The 26,340-nt window shown below is 35.9% G+C and overlaps 1 protein-coding gene across 4 annotated transcripts in view; it reads left to right on the top strand.

Moving 5' to 3' along the window:
• Positions 1–26,340, top strand: part of CTNNA3 (catenin alpha 3) — a 1,445,036-nt gene that overhangs the window by 290,856 nt on the left and 1,127,840 nt on the right. For all 4 annotated transcript variants that reach the window (XM_019731774.3, XM_074339503.2, XM_074339504.2 and 1 more), the window contains one exon: positions 15,145–15,408. In XM_019731774.3, coding sequence (XP_019587333.3) covers positions 15,145–15,408 — 264 coding nt within the window. The remainder of the gene's footprint in view (positions 1–15,144; positions 15,409–26,340) is intronic.

Below are 26,340 nucleotides of genomic sequence, written 5' to 3'. Positions count from 1 at the left end.
AAATATACGGTGATGGAAAGAGAACTGACTCTGGGTGTTGAACACACAATGGGATTTATAGATGATGTAATACAGAATTGTACACCTGAAATCTATGTAACTTTACTAACAATTGTCACCCCAATAAACTTTAATTAAAAAAAAAGATATTTAGTGATATTTAACATCAAAGGTTGCCTTATGCTTCATTTGGACTATACAGGCCTTTGTGATATATTTAGTCATAAAGTCATCTTGATGGCAATAAAGAAATGAAGGGGTTCTTGTTGACTCTGGTATGCAAATGTGGAATGCATTTTTGAATGGTTTATTTCTGCACTAGAGGAAAACACCAGCCTTCTGGGGGTTGTCCAAATTCCATCATCTTGCATCTGTTGTATTTATGATAGAAACAAGGCAAAAAAAAAAAAAAGTATTTAGTCATCTGCTGACTCCATTTGGTGCTAAACACACACTTTTCTCTAGAGTACAAGAATGCTAATTTATTTTATGTGCCAGAGTGGATTGTAGCCATTTCTAAAGACATGGGTATTTAAATTGGCAAAATCTAAACAGTGAATACTCTGCATGTAGATGTTCCATGCTTGGTATACAGTTCTTCAGTAAGGCAAAATCTTTGTTAATTAGGGTTCTGGGTTTTAAATACAACTTAGTTTCTAATAGGCAAACACGTAGTTGAGCTTTCGACTACAGCCATTATGATTTGAGTTCAGAAGCTTCCTATGTGCATTCTGGTAAACATTGAAATATGACCTAAGTAAAACTCACAAGTGAGTCCCCAGATATACAGGTGAACTTGTTCTAAGATCTGTGTCTGATTATCAGAGAGAAAAAGGAACAAAATGTTTTGTGCTACGAGGTCTAACAATTACGTTCATGAACTCATCCTAGAAAAAGTACTATATACCTAATTGCAGAATATCACTACGGTCACCTTCCAAGTACTCCCCTTGGGAAACTGCACTGACTCCAGTGCCTAGTCCACCCTTCAAAGCAAATCTGGAACTCTTTTTCTGGAATGACCATCAGAGCTGTTGTTGTATTACTTTTGATGTCCTGAATGTCATCAAAATGTCTTCCTTTCAATATTTCCTTTATCTTTGGGTAAGGAAAGAAGTCATTGGGGGCTAGATCAGGTGAGTAGGGAGTGTGTTCCAGTAGTTATTTGTTTAGTGGCTAACAACTCACTCACAGACAGTGCTATGTGAGCTGGTGCATTGTCATGATGCAAGAGCCATGAATTGTTGGCGAAAAGTCGTCTAACTTTTTCACACAGCCTTTTCAGCACTTCCAAATAGTAAACTTGTTTAACTGTTTGTCCAGTTGGTACAAATTCATAGTGAATAATCCCTCTGATGTCAAAAAAGGTTAACAACATCGTTGCAACACATTTGTGAACTTAATTGTCCAACCTTGTATGTTATTTCTGTGTCCTTTATCTGTTTTCTCAGGTACAACTTATACAGTTTTCTTTTCTTTTAGCCTCATATGTGGTAGGATAAGTTTTTGTATGTGTGATCAGTAAGGTGTTTCAAATTGTTAATTACAAATTTTTAATTTGGCTTGATTTCATTCATTCATTAAATAAATACTTATCAAGTACATTTCACATGTCCTCATGGAGTTTACATTCTATTGGAGAAGACAAAAAAGAAACATGGTAAATAATTATAATAAAGTATATTAGTGATAAATAATAAGAAGAAAGCAAGGAAAGAGGATATGGTATACTGAAAATGGAATTGACGGTTGAACTTTTAGGCAAGGTGACAAGAGGAGACCTCAACGAGTAGTTCATTTTTGAGTAATGACTCAAAAGAAATGAAAGTGTGCCAGTCATGGGTTTAGAAGAGTGTGCCAGCAACGTGATGGGCTAAGGTAGGGACAGGCCTGGATTTTTAGAGAAGCCATAGGAGGTTTATGTGGCTGGGTCTCCGTGAGCAAAGAAAGTAGTAGGGATGAGATCAGAGAGATAAGTAGAATGGTTTGATGAAAGCTGTGACATGCTGACTTGAAGTGATAAGAGGTCAAATTCTGGATCAATGAGGGCAAAAGTGATAGGATTTGCTCACAGGGGAGGTGTGAGATTTGAGAGAAAGATATGTAGAGGATGACGACAAGGTTTTTGGCCTGGCTAACTGGAAAACTTGACATTTATGAATTGGTGAAGACTGGGAACAGTGGGTTGAGAAACACTGTCCGGAGCTCTGGTTTTGATGTTATGTGTGAAATGCCTGTTAGAGAACCAACTGACTTTTGTATCAGCTTTTTTGGCTCTCATTCACTGGTGCATTTTCACATGCTCATCTGCCTGCCTACAAAGCATTTCTTAACCTCTCCATGCTTCTCCTGATAATTCCTGTTCTGTTCTGTTCTATTCCACAATTTTACCCATTTTATTTATTTTAGCACATTATTTTACAATTTCCAGAGAGCAGAGGACTGCAAAGTGAGTGCTTATTTTCTTTATATTTGTACTTCCTCATAGCTCTTAGTTCAATTCCACTGTATAAATACTTGTTGAAATCAGTATCTCAGAATATTCAAAACTGAACAAGTCTATTAACCTAAGTTATTTCTCTTTTCCTCAATCGGATGGATCTGATTTTTGGTTAGTGTAGGGAGCGCTAATTTAACTTTCTGAAAAGCAAGTCGAATATTTTCACCTGCCTTCTGCTCAAGGTCTTGCTTCCTGCTGGGGAATGTAGTTAGAAATTAGATGTTTTCTAGAACAGCCTGAGTTACATAGCAATAAAAACTGTCATCACCAGCTTTTTAGAAGAGGCCTAGGCCAGAACACTTTATAGTTCATAGCAAATTTGTTTGGCCTAATTGGGAACACAATTAAAGAACAACAAACACTTCCTTTCTAGATTGAGCATACCTTAATTTTTTGCAGTTGCGATTTCCATTTCCAAAATTAGAATTTTTATCTCATGGAAAAGTAAATTATTTTATGGCAGTAACTTTCAAAGTTTTCTGTCTTTAAAGTGGTGTGAAATGTTATTAATTCATTTTGGTCACTCTGTGCCAGCTCCTGTACAAGGTGCAAGGGATGAAAGAATTATGACATCAGTTCTGTCCCAGTAGGAACTCATAATTTGGTGAGAAACAGATGTGTCAATGAATAAATATAGCACAGGCTTGTTGTTTAATACGTACCATATTAGTGCTGTGTTAGAGTATTAGAGCACATGAGTACATCTTTGGGTAACAGAACATGAGAATCCAAGATGTCTTGAAGGATAAAAAGATATTTTCCAGGAGATGTGAGAAGAGACTGGAATATAGTTAATGCAAAGGCATCTCCACAACCTCATGTGATTCTGTGTGGCAGGCAGAAAAGGTTCCTGTGAGAGAAGTGGTACAAAGTGAGACTAGAGAGAGAAGTTGGAGTCAGACCATGTTTTTGTATAATAAAATATGAGATTTGTTATGTGTGAATTAACAGTCACTTGAAAATTTTAAATTGAGGAGTGATGATCATATTTCAATTTTAGGGAGACTCCTCCGATGGTACTATAGAGAAAAGATTGTATTAGTCAAAAAGTCTGTCTCTTGTTAAATATTTCTCTAATTTGTTCTCTCCTTGTATTCCCAATCACTTCCTTAGTTTTATCCATAATCATTTCTCCTCTAGACGAGTATTGGCAGTGAGCACGAGAACAAGGTTACATATTGGGGAAATATTTAATGAGTAGAATAACAGACACAGACCTTACTTAATGGTGAGGATGAGGGAATAGATGAGTCAAGGGTATTCGTCAGGATTCTAGTTAGTCAGCTGGATTATTGAGGTCATTCAATTCGAGAAATTTGGGAAACATACTTGGGTGTGTGTGTAAGAAAGGCAATGGATTCAATTTTGGACACGTTTGAGACCCAACATGATTTATGCACCTGGAGCTCAGAAGAGAGGTAAATACCTGTCAGTTTAAATTTAGTATTCGTTGTCATGTAAGAAGAAACATTTTAATTGGCCAATAGTTTGCTCTATAGAGAGAGGTCAAGTAAGAAATGCTGGAAAAAAACTTTGTATTAAATCATTTAACCTCATTAATACCCTGTAAAGCAGGAATTAATATCCTCACTTTATAGCTGAAGTAAGGTTAATTATTCTATTCGGAATCTCCTGCTATTGGAGTGTTTTTGTGTTGGGATTCTATCCCCAAGGCTCGTGCTATTTGCATTATGAGACAGACTTCCTGTCTTGGAGTTGCTCAGCATTTGCCTCACTCCCGTTTGCTTATTATAGTCTGCTCAGGCCCAGGGACACACGTGATCTATCTTTCAAATCTCTTCCAAGGTCAGATACACATATGGTATGCATAAAAAGCATGGAGACTGCGTTCATAAGGCTCACAGAAACATCTGTGCTAATACTTTAGAGCAGAGGTCAGGGATTCTTTTTGTTTGACCAATTTGGATTTGAATGTTTTTAAATGGAGCAGATACTCTACAGTGTATGAGGGCCTCACCACTCCCAGTTTGCTTACATCTGGCCTTTTTATGCTTCTTGCTTAGAATAAATATCTGAGTTTATAGCTTTAACTTTAAAGTCACATTTTACAGCAGGTGTTTCGAGCTTGTTGAATTAGTCTAAAAGGCCAAATAGTTTCTTCCCACCTCTGGAAAACGATGCCACATTTAGAATGTTTTCTTCATCAAAGGTAGATTAAAGTAGTCTAGAGGATACTTACAATTTTATTTTTACTCCATGTATCTCTGACTTACATTTCGAACAATGAGTTTATGGATCATACTTTAATTTCTAGTCTTATAATTTTGGCCTGAAGTTTTATCAACAGTCTTGTTCTGAAACTGAATTAAGGAGTATGTTTCTAATCTGAGTTGTATTAGGTATGTCAATTATTCATCAGAAAGTTATGCTTGAAATATGTGTTCTGTGTTGGACCGCTACTGAACCACAGGGTTGTAGGAAAGTCCTTTGACAGACTTTGGGAGCTGTTGATTAAGCTACTGACAATAAATAAACATAGTGTTGGGTAGAAAGAGTCTTAAAACAGGAAGGAGCCAATCCCAGATCCTACTCATAGTGGGGCCATTAAATGAGAAAGTGAATAGAGAGTGTTTGAGGGTAGGAAGCACCGTAGCTGTTCAATACATGTTGGCTTTCTTAAATACAATTAACTCTACCACTTTTTGTTAATCTCGTGTGCCTTTGGACAAATATCCTTTTCCTCTTTCAATAATTAGGCATAATAACACTTTTCATATCTACTCATGGAGGTTCTTTGTGAAAGAATGACTGGAAACATGTTAAACAGGGTAAACCACTACATGAATTCAAGGGATTACTAACTAGGAAGTTGGCGTCGATATCCCTGGGCTTGGCTCCCATTTGTGCTAAGCGATGTTGTTGGCTTTCTGAGATGCACCAGAATGTTTGAGAAAGGGTGGTCTATTTCTCACAAGTGAGTCACAGAAGTTTAAATGGGAAGGAATTGTAAGGGTAATAATATTCATTGATCTTTGTGTGACTAGGTGTTAAAATCCAATTTAGCACTCACAGGTGTTAATTAATCTGTACTTTAGAGAAAAAGTTTTCTGATTTATGGATACTTGAATCTTGCTAGATTGTATAGCAACTGGATGTTGCTGAAGTAGCTCATTATTTTTCTGTTTTTCTGTTTATTTTTTTTTACTATAGTCATATGGTAGATGACTTCAGATAGAATTTATTTTTTAGATATAAATTTGAAGAAAATTATAGGCAGATATAATACATATTGTATTTGCTTCAGATAGATAGAAAATGAACATAGTGCATTTCTAAACTTTATATATACATTTTCTTGACTGACGCGGTAGTCTGCATTAGAATTAAGTAATAATGTTTTCCTAGGAAGTTTCCTTGGAGTTGTTAATATTCACTTTGGTGTATTTCAACTGCCCAAGGTATACAGTAATAGCCCAGAATGCATACCTTGGGGATATCTTAATACTATTATTATATAGTTTCTCAGTTTTTCATTTGAATTTGAAGAATTTTTGTTTTTTATTGAATTTGTCCTATTAATATGAAATGGAAAGTGGGATGAAAGAGCAGTGAAGGTCTCACTGAGCTATTATACTTGGGTAGGGATGTAGCTGCTTAATAATGATTTGATTGTAAAATCTTGTTTTTTTCTCAAAACTTGCTTTTTATTTCTGCAATCTATTCTCGTTTCACCATCTTACATCCCTCAGCTCAGTTAAGGCTAAGTATTCTACTTCCTAATCTATGTTGGAGAAAAACATTTAAAGTAACACGTGTTTGTACTCTTCTGTTTTCTGATAGAACATGAAGCTGCCCAGTGACCAGTGAAGCAGTTAGCGGGCAGCCTGTTGGCAGGGAGAAGACTGGTTGGGGTAGAAGCCAACCAAGGATGGAATCCAAATAGCAAAGTGTCCATGGGCTTTTTGCGCACATCTTGTTAGTTTTAAGACAACAAAGTTGCTCTTTATAAGCTCCCTTCCTTCCCCTACCAGAGTGGTTTTGTCAGCTCCAGAAACCTCATTTAAACACCTGGAAGAGAAACTTGGTCATTTGCATGTTGCTCTGCTTTTTGAACAGAGTATCTGCTGAGCTATTCTACGGGGATGTAGTTTAGTAAGGAAGTTTTCTCTGATTCTCTGAGATGAGGGTTTGTTCAAGGGTGCATGGAATCAGTTTCTGTGAAAATCCTTTAGCTTCATCCTTTCCGATGGTCAGGCTGTGAGAACTTTCGTTTCTTAATTGTATTTTCGAAACATTTAGATGTTTTTCTTTGCCCTTTTAAAATAGAAGCCCTCACAGTGGGTAAAACATACTTGCAAATGGACTACTTATCCAATTTTATCATCCTTTCCTTAATATCATGGGAATATGACACAGGGCATGTCCATAGCTTATTTATACTAATGTTCTTTACTAAGAGAAGCCACAAACTGAATATTTACTTGGCTTTGCTAACATTTTTGTTTGATTTTATGTAAACTTTTTTATTGGAATATAAGATACATTCAGAAAAATGTACAGCTTATGAGTGTACAGTGAATTTTTTGAAGCTAAACACACTCATGTAACCAGTATCTGGAGCAAGAAACAAAATTACTAGAACCTAAATATCCCTATACCCTTTTCTGATCTCTAATCAACCCTCAAGAGTAACCACTGTTCTCATTTTCAAAACCATAGATAGTTTTGCCTGAGTCTGAACTTTATATAGATAGGATCAAACAATATGTGCTCTTTTGTATCTGGTATTTTTTATTCCATATTTCATGTTGATCCATGTAGCTGCATTTTGTTCATTCTTATTACTTTGGGTTGGTTTCAATTTGGGCTTATTATGAAGAGTGCTTTCTGTGAACACTTTGCATATGTCTTATAATGAACACATGGACACGTTTCCACATGTGTGTATCTTCTCTTAGGAGTGGAATAGCTGGCTCATTGGGCATATATAAGTTCAGCTTCAATATATACTATCAATCACTTTTCCAAAGTAGTTGTATTAATGACTTCACTAACACTTATTACAAAGATAGGTATAGTTTAATTTTATCCTTTAGCTTTCTGTGGCATTGGCATGAACAAATCTGTCTAAACTCACTAGATTATTATATATTTTCCACAAATTTAATTTCTTGGAGTAATCATATTCAAAGTTTCTGACCCCTTCTGAGTTTACCTTAACTTCCTTTGACTTCTTATTCATTTGTCAATTTGTTTCTTAAAAAACTTTTATTAAACTCCTAATATGTGCCATATAATACTAGCTAACAGGATACAAAATAAGTAAGCTATAGTGCTTGCATTCAAGGGAATTATAATGAAGTGAGGGAGACAGACTTTTAATTTATTTAGCTCAAATATGAAAAGCTACTTCCTCAATCTGTATTTTCTTGATTTAGTTAAGAAGTCCATTAACAACTTGTCAAATTAATTCATGATTTCAAAATTTTTAAAATCACGTGACCTCCAATGTAAATTTCCCCTTTTCAAGGTGAACAGACCCCATAATTTAATTCCCTGACATAGAAGTCATCCTATATTTCCAGATTGATTTTAAAAAAAAAGAAATTCTTTAATTCTCTTTTCTTAAAATATGGTGACCATAATTTTCACAGTAATTCTGGTCCTGAACTCTAGGCTGTGCATGTGCTTTTTTCTTGCTTGTTTGGTTTTTTGAGAGTTTAGTATTTTCCAATGTCTTTCTTGGTGATTTACAATATAAATTTGGTCTTCTGGGCTAGCACTTAACATTAGCAGGTTTGCATCCTCAAGAAACAATGTATGCTGATTCCCAGGTTCTACTCCTTATTGTAACATTCATTCTGGGTGAAGGCCTTGTAATCTTATGCCACATGACTTTATCCCCAACTATGGACTGGTGATTCACAGATCTCTACTTCTAGTCCAGACTCTCCCCTGAATTCTAGATCCATGTATAGTATATTTTAATTTGAAGTATGCTAGCATCTTATATTTGGCAGATGATGAAATGTACTCCACCTTTCTCTTCCAAAACACTCTATTCATTCTGTATTCCTGAATTTGGTGGATTCAACACTATATACACAATTGCTGAAACAATTTTCTAGGTGCTTCTAAATACCTCCTCCCTCTAATCTAAATATCACAGTCTTACCATTTTTATCTCCTAAATATTCCTGGATTCATTTTATTACAGCCTAGCAGTAGTATTCAGCATTCAGGCACCCATTGTCTATTGCCTGGATTATTGCCTAGTCTCCCTGACTGCAGTTTTATTCTCTTTAATCTACTCAAAGGTCAATGCTAGAGCAACCTTTGAAAATACACATCTGAGCTTGCCCTCGCAGTTCTTTAGCATGGCATGTGAGGTATCTCCTATTTACCTTTCTAGCTGGATTATCATCATTATTACTCAGATCTCCTGCAGAGGTATACTTTGTTTTATTGCTAGTCACTTTTGTGCTTCACAGATAATGCTTTTTTTTACACACTGAAAATTTGTGGTACCCTGGCTTTGAGCAAGTTTATCAGCATCATTTTCCAATAACATTTGCACACTTTGTGTGGCTCTGTCACTTTTCGATAATTTTCACAATATAAATCACTGTTATATCTCTTACAGTGAAACGTGATCAATGATCTTTGATGTTAGTATTGTAATTGTTTGGGGCCACCACAAATAATACTCACATAAGTTGACAAACTGAATCAATAAATGCTGTATGTGTTCTAACTGCTCCACTGACTGACTGGTCATGCCCCATCTCTCTCCTTCTCCTCAGGCCTCCCTGTTCCCTGAGACACAACAATATTAAAATTAGGCCAATTAATAACTCTACAGTGGCCTCTAAATGTTAAGTGACAGGAAGTGTCACACATCTCTCACTTTAAATCAAAATCTAGAAATATTAATAATTAAACTTAGTGAGGAAGGCATGCCGAAAGCCGACAGTTAGTCAAGTTGCAAATGCAAAGGAAAAGTTCTTGAAGGAAATTAAAAATGATACTCCAATGAACACATGAATGATAAGAAAACAAAACAGCCTTATTGCCGATATGGAGAAAGTTTTAATGGTCTGGAGAAAAGATCATACCAGCCATAGCATTCCCTTAAGCCAAAAAATAATCCAGAGCAAGGCTCTAACTCTTCACTTCTCTCAAGGCTGAGATAAGTGAGGAAGCTGCGGAAGAAAAGTTTGAAGCTAGTTGAGGTTGGTTCATAAAGTTTAAGTAAATAAGCTGTCTCCATAACAAAAAGGTGCAAGGTGATGCATCAGGGGCTGATGTGGAAACTACAGCAAGCTATCCAGAAGCTCTCGCTAAGCTAATTAATGAAGGTGGCTACACAAATAGCATATTTTCAATGTAGACACTATAAACAAAACAGTTTTATACTGGAAGACGATGCCATCTAGCACTTTCATAACTAGGGAGGAAAAGGCAATGACTGTCTTCAAAGCTTCAAAAGACAGGCTGACTCTCTTGCTAGGGATTAATGTAGCTGGTGACTCTAAATTGAAGCCAATGCTCATTTACCATTCCAAAATCCTAAGGCCCTTAAGAATTATGTAAATCTATTCTGTCTGTGCTCTATGAATGGAACAACAAAGCCTGGATGACAGAACATGCTTACAACATGGTTTACTGAATATTTTAAGCCCACTGTTGAGACCTACTGCCCAGAAAAAAAGATTCAAAATATGACTGCTCATTGACAATGTGCCTGGTCACCCAAGAGCGCTCATGGAGATGCACAGCAAGATTACTGTCGTCTTCTTTCTGCTAACACAACACCCATTCTGCAGCCCATGGATCAAGGTGTTATTTTGACTTTCAAGTTTATTATTTAAGAAATACATTTTGGAAGGCTATTATTGCCATTTCTCTGATGGATCAGGACAAAGTAAATTGAAGACCTTCCAGAAAGGATTCACTGTTCTGGATGCCATTAAGAATATTAATGATTCTTGGGAAGAGGTTAAAAGTATCACCATTAAGAGGAGTTTGGAAGAAGTTGATTCCAACTCTCATGGATGAATTTGAGGGATTTAAGACTTCAGTGGAGGAAGTAACTGCAGGTACGGTGGAAAAGGCAAGAGAACTAGAATTGGAAGTAGAGCCTGAAGATGTGACTGAATTGCTGCAATCTCATGATGAAACTTTCATGGATGAGAAGTTGCTTCTTATGGATGAGCAAAAAAAAAAAAGGTTTCTTGGGATGGAATCTGCTCCTAGTAAAGATGCTGTGAAGGTTGTTGAAGTGACAACTAATGTAAACTTAGTTGCTAAAACAGTGGCTGGCCTTGAGACGATTGATTCCAATTTTTAAAGAAGTTCTACTGTGGATAAAAGGCTATTAAACAGCGTCACCTGCTACAGAGAAATCGTTGTTCATGAAAGGAAGAGTCAACGGATACAGCAGACTTCACTGTTACCTTATTTTAAGAAATTGCCAGGGCAATCCAACCTTCAGCAGCTACCACCCTGAGCAGTCAGCAGCCATCAATACTGAGGCAAGATCCTCTATCAGCACAAAATTACCATTCACTGATGGCTCAGATGATGGTTAGCGTTTTTTAGCAATAAAATATTTTTTTAAATTAAAGTATGTTTAGACATAATGCTATTGTACACGGAATAGACTACAGTATTGCAAACATAACTTTTATGTGCACTGGGAAACAAGTTCTGTGACTCGCTTTATTGTGATGTCAGTTTTACTGTGTTAGTCTGGAACCCAACTGCAGTATCTTCAAGGTTTGTCTGTGTTTGTTGTGGTGCCACCTGCAAAGGCCTGCATGTTCTTTACTCTTTCATGCCTCAGGCCTTTGCACACGCTGTGCTGTTTGCTTGTTTTTTTGTTCTGCATTGTTTACAGGGAAAGTTTCTGTTTATTGTATAAGATTCACCTCCTCTGATAAATTTTCTTTAGAATCTCCTCAAGCTGAAGGACATTCCTCTATGCTGTGAATAACTCTATTTTAACTCTCACATAAATTTGTTTTGTTCCCCTTCTGATCTATAAGCTCTTTATCTTTGTATTCCTAACATCTAACCAACTGTCTAATGTATAGTAGGAGTTCAACAATATTCATTGAACGAATGGATGAATTAATTAACTGATAGCTTAGAGCCCTCTGTTTTTATACTTTTTGATCTTTAAAATCCCTAAATATATTTTGTTCTCTTGCCAGGGTTAAAACTCATATGTTACTTTTCTACCCACTTGCACAGACTTGTAAGGTTTTATTTATTTTTTTTAATCCCATCTGTGTGTTTCTCTATCAACTGGAAGCATTTAATGTCTACTTAACTTGGAAATGTCATGTCAGCTTTTTCTTCTGGAGCATTTAAAAAAGGATATTAAATAAGCATCAATCTCTGAGGAACTGAATTCTTTATAATCCTCCATCCAAAGAAATCTCTAATTGACCCTACCTTTTAATTCCTATTTTGACCTGGTTTAAAATTTTAGGATAAATAGACAACCTAAGAATCTTCAAACCTATGTTATCATCAGTGAAAGCAAAATAACACAAACACTACCTAACCTTTTGTTTAGAAGGCTGACATTCATTAGTTTCCTTTTTGCTTATGTGCTTATTTATTACATTAAATTTATCCTTTGCGATGTCCTTTAGGAGAAATGGTCTTGCCTTCTTTATTTCCCCTACCTAAACTCTGTAACCTGCCTTTCTTTCTCCTTCTAGCTGCCATAATACGTCATTTTTGTTACGTTCACTAAGCTTGTCCTTTCTCACAGCGTTTTTCAGAATGCTATTCGGGATATCAGTGCTCATTAAAGATTCTATAATTGCCTTGGGCAGAGATAATAAAGCTTAGGCTCAAAGCCAAAAATATATTTGATTTTTTAAAATTTCAAAGTCCCTACAACATTACAATTACCATAATTTACCATCAGAGTAAAAGAAGTTAACTTTTTAACTTTAACCTTCTTTATAATAATTTATGTTCAAAGACTTTCTCCTTTCAAAAACTACCTAAGTGTTGTCCCTGACATTCCAGTCGAAGTATACGTCATGTGTAGGTCATTTTAGAGGGAATTATGTAATAAGTTTTGATTATACTGTAATATGCAGAAAATTTTCTGCAGCTTTCTGAATGTTTATACTTTTTATTGTTATTCTGCTGAGGAGTTGTGTATCCTTTTAAAACGTTAAATTGATTGTCCTCTAAGTCACACTGAGATAAATGTAGATAGTGCTATAAAATTGCAGGGAATATGAAAATCACTAAGACCATCACAGGACAAAGAGAGTACACCAAATTTGATCAATTTAAGGAATAAAATAATTCTGTATTCTTTATGTAAGTCTGTACTATTTTCCAAGTTTATTCCATTTCTGATGTGCTACTTACTAAATGGTGTGTTGGCAGAAATATCATTATCCCCATTTTTATAAATGGAGAAACAGACACTGGAAGATTACCCAGTTCATAGTGCTAATGGCAGAGCGGAAGCTAGAACTCAGACCAGAAATACCAGGGAGAAATCACAGCAGGCCAAGAAAATCACAAAGTGTCTTCTCTTGGGTAATTAGTGAGTATAAACAGTGGGTTGACAGCTACGTCTAACTGTCCTCCCTGTATATTGTAAAGAAGTTAAATCTCCCCCAAAGCCTGCAGAAAGTAGCAGTCAGCCTTTTATTTTCAGAAGGGAAGGAACTAAAATTATAGTAGCACAGCCATTTATTAACCTAGGCAACATTATTCCTTGGAAGCAGAGTCTTGGGAAAAAAACATGGGGTTTTCATTGTAGGTTTAGATCGTAGTTCTCTCACCAGCCTCTTAATTTTCTTACACTAAACACCTATTTAATTAAAATGGGGCTAACAACACCAGCCTTACTGCCCCCAAAGGTGTTGTGATGATCAACAAGATACTATATTTAGAAGCACTTTATAAACTATAAGTCATTATACAAATACAAGTCCTTGTCCTTGTGTAGCAAATAAGGAAAATCCTTCCTGTGCAGGAAAGAGTATAACATACCTGTTAGTATCATGGTTTATCATCACACTGACTTAGTTTACAATCCCAAGAAAGGGTACCGTCTAGGTCTGTCACTTGGCTTCGGAACTTAGACTCTGTAAACCTCAGTAGACTCATCTTTAAAACGGGAACTAGTAGCTATCATGAGTTTTTATAAGGATTATATTAGTTGGTGTATGTGGAATGAACTAGCTATTGTTAAGGTCCCTTGAATTAGTTTTATTTAAAATAAGCTTTCTATTTATTTTACTATTAAATTTCCACAAAAGTTGCACAGAGATTTCCCATCTGCTTTTCTCCTGGTTTCCTCCATTGTCTTTCCATTGCTACAATGAACAAAGCACTGATGCATTACTATCAACTAAACTTTAGGCTTTATTTGTACTTCATCAGTTTATCCATGAATGTCTTATTTCTTTTCCAGGATCCAACACAGTGTACATTTAGTTATCATGTCTCCTCAATTCCTTCTGGTCTATGAGTTTATCAGTCTCCTTGTTTTTTGTGATCTTACCAGTCTTGAGGCTGTCCAGGGATCATGTAAGATGTTTCCCAATCTGGTTTTATGTATTGTTTTTCTCATGATTAGTCTGGGATCATGGGCTTTTGGAGGGCATACGAGAGAGGGGAAGTGCTCTTCTTGTCACAATATACCAGGGGGTACACGATATCCGTGTGACATCACCAATGATGTTCACCATTATCACTTAGTTAAGGGAGGGCTTGCCAGGGCTTTTCACTGTATCTTGAGCTAGTTTTGACCAGCTATCACTTATATAGGACTTTCTCTTATCACTGTTTGGAATGCTTTTCATTTATATTTACTGCAAATGTCATTTCAGTGGAAATATCTTCTCTGACCACCCAAGCTAAAGCAGCTTTCTCCTCTCAAATCCATCCCCATGACAATTTACTTTTATGTTTTCTTTATAGCATTTATCATTACCGGAAATTGTCTTGCATATTTGTTTACCTAGCTAATTGCATATGTATAGGCCCCCTCCCCCTCAAACAAGAACATAAGCTTCAAGAGAACAAGGTCCTTGTAGGATTGTTCACATCTGCACTCTCAGCGTCTGGCACAAAGGCTAGCATATGCTAAGTGCTCAGTGACTATTTGTTGAATAAATGTCAAAGTAAGATACTGCATTAATTTATTAGTAAGTATTTTTGAAAAAGAGTAGAAAATAGCTGAATGGTGGAAAGTTCAATTTAGTATTTTTAACTGAATTGGTTTAGTTTTAATGAAAAGGTTAAATGCAATCATCAGCATTTATGGAAATAAGTAATCAGCTTCCTTTTAATTTAAGCTCTCTTATAACACACTTAATAATGTGAATGCCAGAGTATTTTTCTGACTTATAAGGGTAAGTCATATCCTTATCAGTATTTTGTAAGATCTACTCAGTATTACACATCGGCACCATTTTGACCTTTATTTGCTAATTGGCTCAGGTTTCCTACTGTAGAAATTTTAACAGAATCTGAAGGAGTGTAAAAATAATTAATGGCCTTGATTTTAACTTATAGATGACTTCTTAGTGTCTATTATCTTTTCATTTGTATTGACAGAAAAATGCAGCTTCTTTGTATAAGTCTGTCTCCCATAACTCATTGTAAGGCACTTCTCTTTTAATTTCTCTCCTCAGGACTTAAAATCTCCAAACCAGAGGGATGAAATTGCAGGGGCCCGAGCATCATTGAAGGAGAACTCACCCCTCTTGCATTCAATTTGTTCAGCTTGTTTGGAACACTCTGATGTCGCTTCCCTCAAAGCCAGCAAGGACACAGTTTGTGAAGAAATTCAGAATGCCCTCAATGTAATTTCAAATGCTTCCCAAGGCATCCAGAACGTGCTGACTGCACCAGAACCTCAGGCCGCAACCCTGGCAAGTGCTCTTGATGAGCTTGAAGTAAGTTGAGAGAAAGTTAAAAATGTGATTTGATGTCCCAATATGAAAATAAACAGAAGTGGATTTTCAGGTCCATGTTTTGGAGTTTAGAACAGGAGTAAGTAAAAATCCAGTTATGCAATCAGTAGGTATCGTCGTGTTGTATCTTCCAATGAATTGATTAGCAGGAAAATATTCTATCAGTCGGCTTCTGATTCCGTTATATCTTTGCCAAGGAAGTCAGTGAATTTAAATTGGGGATTGTTAATTAGATGGAAATGGTGACTTTATTTTATATAGATCAACTTATGAAAGGTAGGATGTATTCATTCCACACATACTTATTATTGGCACTGTTCTTTGTGCTTGGGATATAATCAATCACTACCCTCATGAAGCTTACATTCGATGAAGGGAATGTAGGCAAAAAACAAAAGCAGTAAAGATAGGTTAAGTAAATTTTATAGAATGTTACATTGAGAAAATGAGATGCCATCAAAGACTTGAAGGAAGTTAGAGAATCAGGCAGATGGAGAGCTAGTACAAAGGCTTTCAGGCATGCCCCAGTGTGTGAGTGACAGCACAGAAGCCTGGTTGCCTGGGTGCCTGGGTGGGGAGAGTGAGGGGAAGAGTAGGAGGAGCTGAGGTCAAAGACCCAATGGGGTTAGGTTGTGGAGGGTTGGGTAGGCTTTTAAGGACTCTGGCTTTTACTTCAAATTAAATGGGATTCGTTGTAAGGTTTGTAAGGTTGTAAGCAGAGGTGTGACTCCCTGAGACTTGAGTCTTAAAAGGGCTCACGTTAAAAGGTGAACAAAGGGAGAAGTTAAAAAATAGCCTCCAGGCAGCTAAATGCTCCAGCCTCTTCCAGGCAGGCAGCTATTGTAGTAACACTGGCACCACTTCATTCCACCTCCCATTTTAGTGTGGACCATGGTGGCATCAGTAAATATTAAAACTAAATTTTGTAAGTAGAGCCAACTGAATTTGACAGAATAGATGTTGGATGTGAGTGAAAGAGGGGAATCCTGGCTTGTGTTGTAGGCTGGGTCCTCCAGAAGCACCCACAAGGTGGAGTTTGGGATACAGAGTGTTATTAGGAATTAACATATGTGAAGAGAGAGCAGGACTAAGCAGAGGAAGAAGTCTACTTGTGAGCCTGACCCACGAAGCCTGGACCAATCGGTAGGGAGTCCTGGAAAGAAGGTTGTTCTCAAGTGTACCTTGATCAGGTCTATGCCTCTTTCAGTCATTGGAAGCATTGGAAGTCAGGTCATTCTGCCCTGGGAAGGGTGTGACACCCGGGGGCCAGGAGTGGGGAGCAGCCCCTGACAGCTGAGACAGATATTGAAGGAACTAATAGCTGGGTGCTGTCTGCTGCCCTCACTCTCCACAGCTGGGTAGCAAGTCCTATAGACGGGGGAAAAGGGCAGTACACCTCTGTGTCTACCACAAATGATGACAAGGTTTTGTTTTGTTATGGGCTTGAGCAATTGGATGGATGACGTTTTCATCAGCCATGATGGGGACTACTGTGGGTGAAGCTGATTTTGACAGGAAGCTCAGAAACTCAATTTGAGATATTTATCAAACATTCAAGTATGAGCTTAAAGATCATTGGCTACCCAAGTCAGACATGCTTAATGGCAGGGCCTGTGGGGGTGGGGGTGGGGGCAGCATAGTGTTGAGCTTAAGGGTAAGGATTCTGAAGCCCAAAATGCCTGGTTCCTATTTCTGCCGGTGTGACCATAGGAAAGTTATTTAACTTTCAGTTTTCCCGCCTATAAGAAGGGGATAATAATAGAACCTATATCATAGTGTTGTTGTCAGAATCAGTACATTAATAACACATGTAAAATTGCTCAGAGCCATGCCTGGTACTTAATAAGTGCTCAATAAATCTTAGCTCTCATTATCATTAGTGGAGATGACCAGTTGGAGGCAGATTCTTCCATAATGAAGAAATCAATGCAATTAAAATTATTAAAGTTTTATCAATAATTTAATAAATGAAACACATAACATGTAATTTCTATATTGTTAATTACCTTTATTACTTTCACAATAAAATTATTAGACACTTTATTTAAATTTACAGTAACCTTCCTGTATGCTTTTCTCTTAGTTATATGTCTTTAAAGAGGTCTCTTAATATCTAATCCAACATCATTCAATTTCTAATTATTAACATCTATGTGAAAGTTTTAGGAAATACTTGTCTAAATAGGGTACAAGAATAGTGGTGATTCTTTAATAATACCCCATCATCTAATTGTTTGCCCTGTGTAATGAGGATGCAATAAACTCGTCCATTAGATGCATGTCTTATCTTCATAAGAAGATTGAAAACTGGGCAAGACTGTTTCTTACTAATTTTATACCAGTAAGTAGATCCTGGTATATCCTGATACCAGTAGAAAGTTAGGTCCCCCATAAATTAAAATGTAACAATGCTTGATAGCTAAACACTTACCATGAATTTATCACTTATTACAAAGTCTCTATAAGAAAAGCATTTTTATGTCATTTCACAGAAAATAAAACCAGGACTTCGATAGGTTATGTAACTTGCCCAAATCAGAAGGCTAGTGAGTGGTGGTAGCCAAGATGTTAATCTAATTTCTCTGATTCAGAAGATATTTCTAACTTCTGTGCTATATCAAATTCTCACAGACAGAACTTAATGTGCTTAATTAAAATTCAACACAATTTATACTAAGATTGTTAGTCTCTATGAACCATCAGAGAAATTATAAATGTAACCAAGTCTAAAAGACAGAATAACTTATTAGTGCAAAGGGCTTTGTGCCTGGGTCATTTAAATAGAAGTAGTCTATATTTGGGGAGTGGCTAATGTGGTGAGGTGAAATTTTCTAGAATGGACTGATAGGATTTTGTATCATTTTTCACAGTACTAAGCAGAATGGTGTCAGGGGATGCTTGCATAAATGGTCCAGTTTATCCCAGACACTGCATTCTATATTCCTAGGACTGTAGAAGAAGACAGAAGATTTCCAAATTGTTCCTCCTTCTGTGATTTCTCTTTTCTCTCTTTAGTTAGAAGTGGCTGTGATAGGCAAGAAATGGCAGTGGTTGGAGAGGAGAAGAAAGAGTGTGTGTGTGTGTGTGTGTGTGTGTGTGTGTGTGTGTGTATAGCTTTGATGGGAGTGGGCACAGCAGTAGTGATGGAGTCTTCCCTTTTTCAAGATAAATGGTGGACTCACTTCTTCTGAACAAGGCAGGAAGGAATCCCAAAGATATCTCTCTGAAATCCTGTCTCAATAACCTTTGAAATTCAGTTCTAGTCAAAGCTAGAGGAGTCCAAGATTGTAAAAATGCCTGAATTTTATATATATTTTTATATCTGAGTTACAAATAGCTGCTGAGGCTGTCTGAACTAGATAAAGAAGAATTTATTGAGCACTTAGCCTTTTAAAATGATTTTGTGAATTAAATGGTTGCACTTTTCTTTATTTACAGGAAGCTGTATTGGTAAAGGATTCACAGTAACCTTTGCTCTATCTTGCTTCTGCAAATATAATACTATGAAATAAATTGATGTTGTAAATACTCTGTTGGGAGTAAGTCTCATTAAATGTTTATGGTGTGGAAATGTATCAGTGCGCTTACTCAACATCTACTTTGCTAAAGCTTCATTGTATCTTTCATTCTGGTCCATGGCTGGTTGTGGATATGAAACCTGAGATTTATTGGTGGAGAAAATAGAAGTTGAATTAGAGTACTTTTCAGGCTAAATCGATTGACTTATTAGAAAGGCTATGAATTACAGGGTGTTCCTTCTGCGTTGTGACTGAATGAAAATTAAGAAGTGTTAAATTGTAGATAAACACAATTTTGAAAATGTCTTTATGAAGGAAACCTTGCCAGTGAAAACTGCTTTGAAACTCCAAGTTCATCGAGGCGTCCTTTCTCTTACGTGGAGGGAAAAAGCAGCTATTGTAATCATTATCCACAAGACTTATCCTGATCCTCTTGTGATAAAGATGACATTAATAATAACAAAGGAGTTTTGTAGTATTTTCTCATTTTCAGAGCGCAGTCATATTTATTTTCTTATCGTCCTTTTTTACATATTCATTTATGTATCATTATTCCTATGTATCTGTATTCACTGTTGTAGCTCCAACACCTAGAATAATGCTCTCTATATAGTAAATGCTAGGTAAATATCAATGAGTGAGGGAAGGAAGGAAAGAAAGAGTGAATGAATATTGGAATGCTGCATGTCACTGTGTGATATTGAAGTGAAGAACATTTTTCCCTTACCCCTGTTTCTTTCTCCTTTCTACAACTGGTAGTGTACGTACTCAGGTATGTGGTTCTACTTTACGTAACTTTTACCTGGGGCCTGAAATTACAGTGAGGTATACCACCAGAAACATATCTAAGTGATATGCTGCTTTGTGCTCCCTTATCACTCTTCTCTGTGATAAGGGAGCACAAAGAGGAAAAAAAAATTCTCTTCTCTCAGCTTTGTAGTCTTAGTTCAGGTTCCCTGAAACCACCAAGATATGCTGTCTTTTACTAAGTGTAATAATTTTGAGGGATGTAGTCCTTATAGTCTTATGTTTTCACCTAAAGGAGAAGTGGGACCTCCACCAAACAGCTTAGCATTAGGGAGCTAAAGAAAAATAGGCATCATTGATATCCAGGAGAACTTTAAGAGGAGTTTTTCAAAGATGGTTTGGTTTCTAGAAATACAGTGAAATAAAAGAACTGAAAATGATGGATAAAATATTTTTAAATACATAGATAATCTAATAGGTGAATTAGGAAAATCTGAGACTGGCCACATACAAAGAGAGCTGAAATCCAGACTAGCAAGCCAGCACCAGCATTGTGCTGAGAGATATGGGTCGTTTCTTTTCCATTATAGCCTGTAGCTTGGATTTTGAGAGACCATGAACTGAGGACAGAAGACAAAGCCTATACACTGCCAAATAGAATGTCACATGAGATCCTTTCATAAAACTGAGACTCTAAATTTGACTACCTCATTGGATGAACAAGACAAACACTAGCCCCTACAGCAAGAGATAGTAGGAAGACTTGGCTGACTTCATCTTGGCTCTGGGGGGCTCAGAAAAAAGAATAGAAAACATCTTGGAAATTTTCTAACCATAAATCTGTTCTTATCTGGACATGGGGTCAGAATTCATATTATCTGTATAGCCTCTAAAACCCCATTTGAAAATTTAAACTTGTCCTGTCTTGGCAATACCTCCAAATGCCTGCCAGAAGTAAGCTCAGATTTTCTCTGCTCTTTACACCCAGTTCACAAAAAATTCTCATGCAGTTCCAAGGAAAATAAGTTCTCACAACACACACAAATAAGAAAGCCACCACAAGTGAGACTTTGCAGAAAGAACAAACTGCAGAATCAGATCTGCAAACACTGCAGATACTGAATATAAATTAGTATTCTTAATATACATTTTCCTTTCATTTATACATGATAGTGTGAGGAGTATGATAAAGGAACAAAAGGCTGTTGAAATTGATCAGGCAAAACTATATAAAATGAAAAACATAATCGTAAAAAAAAACTTGCTTGTTAGACAAAACGGAAGATTAGACAGAGAATTAATGATCTGAAAGATATATTTGAAGAAGTTTCTTACAATGCACTACAGAGAGACACAAAAATAAAAAACATTTTTAGAAAAGTAAAGATACGTGGAGGATGGTGTTACAAGTTCTAACATTTTCTAATATAATATTCAGAAGAGAGAAAAGTATGAAATGAAAAAGATACTAAGAATTTCCTAGAACTGATGGAAGATACCAATCTCCATAGCTAAGAAGCCCCCAAATTCCTAATCAAGGTATATAAAAAGAAATCCACATTTACACATGTTAGAATGAAACTTAAGAACATCAAAGACAAAAAGAATGTTTTTAAAAGAAAATAGCGTTTATGCTGAGCGAAATGGCAGAATGGGAAGCTTTTGATTCCCTCCACCCATGACCACACTGAATAAACAACAGCTACTCATAGATCTATTCCTTTTGGGAGAAAACCAGAAACTAGTTGAGAGTTATGCACATTGTGCTGCTGAGACCACACCTGCCTCAAAATAGGTAGGAAATGCTGAGGTCCACTCACCATTATCTCCACCCATCACACAGCGCCATACAGCTGTGAGGGAGCACCCATCCTTGAGGAGCAAAGGTTTGGAACACATATCTAGCACCCCAACTGTTATGGCTGCTACTAGAGGGACTGTCTCCTAACTTGCTCATCTTTGGGAGCTTTGGCATGTATTACTAGTCCATTGGTGCCATAGAGAACAGAGGCATTCAAGCACTTCCTCTGGCTGGTCCCCTTAGCTCAGTGCAAAGAGAGCAGGCAGTAGAGTCCAACTTTGAGCTTCTCCTTGGAAATGTTAGACCGCACATTTAATGTACTAACTTTTCCAGCTGCTGACCAGGGTCTGGCTTCTAACTCACCTACCTCTGGGAGATGATGGGACAGGTGATCACTAGGACCCTAGGAGTTTGAACAGGTGTGTGGGCACTTTCACTTCCCATGACTCTGGGCTGGAATTTAGTGTTAGTTTAGTTAATTTGGGAGTATCTTAGTAGGAAATACAAATAAGAAAAAGTATGGAGGAAAAATAAATATGGAAGTAATGAAGAGACTGTGTATGAGTAATAGGAGTGGACAATTCACACTTCATATTGGGTGGAATCTAGTTTCGGAAAGTTTGTTTAAGGCATATTGTACAGGGCCTCAAAATGGAGCAGTTTTTGTTTTCTTCATTATTTGTGGACCAACCCATTTGCACAGTGGACAGTTTGCCACTTGCTTTGATGTATAGACTTTTGCATGGAACACAACACACATTTTTGAAATATCATTAGAAGCGTCACAAAATGTATCAAATGCAACAAATAAAAGTTTAATAAATTCTGCAAAGTAGAAAAGAGGTGACATATGAATGAAAAAAAATTTATCTAAATTTGAAAATTCTTTTTCTATTCCTTATAAAGATATTATTTGGGATTATAATTAAGATTTAATTATTTTAAAATTTGGTAATTTCTGCTTTTATTGTTATTAACTCCTACTTTCTAATTTATGAAAATAATTTTGCTGTTTTATAATATCTTGAGTACATTTATTTAGTTTTTTTTTAGTTTTCTAAATTTTGTTTCCTTCCTTGTTTTAAAATAAATTTATTCATGGTGTCAGTTTTCCTCTGGATACCTTAAATTTGAGAGGCAGTACTTTTATATTTAATTTTTTTTAAATAGGTACCAATTTTAATTTGTATTTTTCTTTTTTGGCCAAAGAGTCTTAGAAGTGTGTTTTAAAATTTTAAAAATTGTTCTTTGTTTATTTTTGTCATCTTTTAAATTAATATCTAGTTTCACTGAATTTTGGAAAATGTACGTTTTGTTTTTGAAATATTTTTTGAATTTTTTTGAAACTTGTAGAGATTATTTTTGTGACTTACGTAATCATGGTTTTTTGAAAGTTGCGTATATATTCATATGTATATATATTTGAAAAAATGTATATTCTTTCTTCAGTAGGCAGTTCTAAAAATACTATTATCTTGAACTTCTTAATTTTAATAAATAAGTCATCTGCATCCTTACTGTTTTTTTCTATCTCACTTGTTTGAAAAAGGGTAGTCAAAGTTTTCTATATTACAGCAGAATTACATTTTCTCCTTGTAATTCCAGTGGTATTTTGTTCCATACATTTAGAACTTTTATTATTAGGTTCAGAAATGTTCCTGACTGTCATGACTTCCTGATGAAATGTACCTTTTATCATAAAATTTTCCTATTAATCCTGTTTAATGGCGTCTTCTATTTCATCTGGTATTAATATCGATACCCTGACTTTCTATTAGCATGCTCCTCGTGCATCTTTAGCATCAATTTTATTCATTTATGATTGAATAAATCAACTTTATAAGGAATGAATGAATTTATTTGTGTAAAATAATCATACAATTACATAAATATGTAAAGGGACATTACATTAATGTCCCTTTTTACCCCACCTCAATTCCATTCCTATTGCTAGAGATCACTGCGATTATGGATTTGGTGTACACTTTCCAACCCTTTTTAAGGCAGAGATGCATTTTTTCCTCTTACTTATTTTTATTTTTTTCTATTCTGAAACTGCTATTGAATTGGATGTTGACCAATCCTGATGACTCTCCTGGTTTTCACTTTTTTTTCTCATACTTTACATATTCTTGCCATTTTCCATTCTGGGAGAGTTCTTTGGCTTTGTTTCCTTGTCACTGATTTTGTTGTTAGGTGTGTTCATTCTGCTCTTTAGATCTTTAATTGTGTAGTTTTTGTTTTTGCAATACAGTTTTCAATTTCCAAGAGCACCATGGTTTTATTGTGACTATTTTTGTAATAGCTAGGGCATACATTTAAATCCCTTTGAGGGTGTTAATTATACGGATTATGTTTCCTTAAGAGTTTAGTTCTTCTGTTTGTTAAACTTGAAGCCTCCCTTTAATTCTGTTGATGTCATCTCAAATATTTGGTGATTGACCACTTGAATAAAAATCACTTTGGGTGCTAGTAAAAGTGAAGATTACTGTTTAGTTAGCTCTACTCTAATGATGGGGTCATGAATCTTTTTTGTAGAAACATAATTATCAGGTGATTCTTATGCACACTAAATGTTGAGAACCATTCATCTACATTGTAAAGTATTAGTAGCTGCAGTGTATTTTGCAGTATTCATGTAATTTTTATTGTAGGTCCTTATTGTAGAGTGCTAGGCCAAGCTGTTAATACTGGATGAAGGGGTATAAGGAGATGTAGGTTCTCCTTTAGACCAAGAAGGTAGTTTGTCTTCCTGGAGCAGTAACTTCTTGTACTTTGTGGTGGACACTGATTGCCTAGCTTCTTTAGGAGCCACTCCATGTTCTAAAGTTACAACTCCTATGGGACTTCTTAGTCCAGGGTGTCTGTGGACTTGGATGGGAAAATACTAGATCTTTATTTCAAAATTCTATCTGAAAGTTAGCATGTTTTTAAATTTTCATATAGGTGACAGACCACAGTAGTGCTGGCAAGATTTTCCATATCACATTACTGGTATGCAAAGTACTATTTATGCTTGTCACTACTTCTAAGTTATTAGACCCACTGCTAGATCTTATTTCATGTGTTAATATGACAAATTAAAAATATTGTTATCATTGTTAATGTAATTGGTTTCCTTTTAAATCTCTGTCTTTCATTTTATACATTACAATCATTGTTTTGAGGAGAGATTTTTAGTTTTCACCAGACTGCCAGTAGAATTCAGGACAAATACAAGTTAAGAACCCCACACTCGACTTATGACTCCAGTCTGGGCCAATTACTGAATCAATTTTTTCTGACAGCAGGATATTGGCTTAAATGTTCTGCTCTTTAATTTCTTAGCAGACAATATGTTCAGTTCCAAAATCTTCTGATTCTAGAGTTTTGTTGGAAAGTCTTAGTTTTTTCCTTTTTCTGAAGTTTTTTTTTTCCGCTAAGTGGAATTTCTCTTCTTGAATTTTACTGTTAGCATGTTCTGTCTTCATTCCTCTCTTCTTCTGTCCTTCCTTCCCCTTTGCCTCCCACACATTTTGACTCCCAATCCCCTCTTCTCTTAATTTATTCTTTTCATTTTTATTGAGAAGTTAATATATGTGCACATTTACAAATTTAAATGATCCAATGATCTCTTGTAAGTTTTGGGGAAATAAAATTAAAAACAGCATTTCCTGCCAACCCAGAAAATCTCTTCACAAAGGTAGAAGAGAAAGAAAAGTTTTATTATTGAGTAAACATTAAACCAGAATGTGATGTGAATCACAGGCAATCTGCTGAAGAGATTGCAGATACAGAAAAAATCTCACCATTTTATATAGCTAAGCAGATAAACTCTATTACAAACATGTGCTCAAGATAAGCAATAACTAATTCTCAAATAAGAGGACTTGACAGTACTATTTGCATAAAGTCATCTTAAATTAAGTTGGTAATTGGAATGGCAATCTGTGTTAGCTAATTGCCTTTATTCATAGGAAAATTAAACTTCTTATATCTTTGTGACAGGAGTAGGTTTGTAACTTGATTCCAGGTACCCACAGAAGTTAGGCTCCAACCCTCCCACAGAAACTTGGAGATAAGAGTACTATCATCTTTGATGATTATATTTCAAACAGATGTTTCCCAGGTCCTTGAGAAAGACACTCCTGGGTTGAAAAGCTGGCAAAATGCTCATCTGGCTTTTAAAAAGATTTAAATACATTTCAAAGGGACAGAGAAAAAAATTACAACAAGTTTTCTAAAGTAAATGATGAAAGAAAATGGTAGAGGCAGTCTCTTTCCCTTTTTGCCCCAGAGAAATTAGTTTTTCTTTTTTTAGATTTGTAGTCATTTTTACTTTTTCCGCAGGAAAAAGCACTTTAAACTTATTCTTTGTGTATTATTCCAGAGGTGGTCTCTGTATATATATAAGCATGTATGTAACTGAGGGATAAATTTGTAGCACAGTACCTGTCCTCTAAATGTTTGTTGAATCAGAAACATTCCAGGCTCTGTTCTCCAGTCTCTTATAATCTAGAAAGAAGTGATCAGGGAAGGCTTTCGGGAAAGGGAACAGAGCTGGCTGGGTCTTGAAGTATGAGGAGAAGTGTGATATGATATTTAATGACTTTTCAGTTATCTAAAAGAAGTTGCATAAACTTCAATGCCTGAACAAAACTAAAGATTTCCAATTTGGGTAGGTATATGGGGATTCTCTAATAAGATGATTTACCGGCAAGAGAGTTTTTGTCTTTTTACAAGGACGGGCAGAAAAACTCCAACTTGACCACACCCTTAAGGAAGAATAGCAGAACAGAATTGAAGTTAGTTGTACTTGGGACTATCATGTCAGATTGATTAATCAATCGACCTACTTTGTTCAGTTCA

The sequence above is a fragment of the Rhinolophus sinicus genome, chromosome 15, assembly GCF_057876585.1.
Source record: "Rhinolophus sinicus isolate RSI-liver-muscle chromosome 15, RSI-T2T, whole genome shotgun sequence".
NCBI lineage: Eukaryota > Metazoa > Chordata > Mammalia > Chiroptera > Rhinolophidae > Rhinolophus > Rhinolophus sinicus.
The sequence above is the reverse complement of the archived record's forward strand: the minus strand, read 5'-3'. Positions and strand labels throughout refer to the sequence as shown.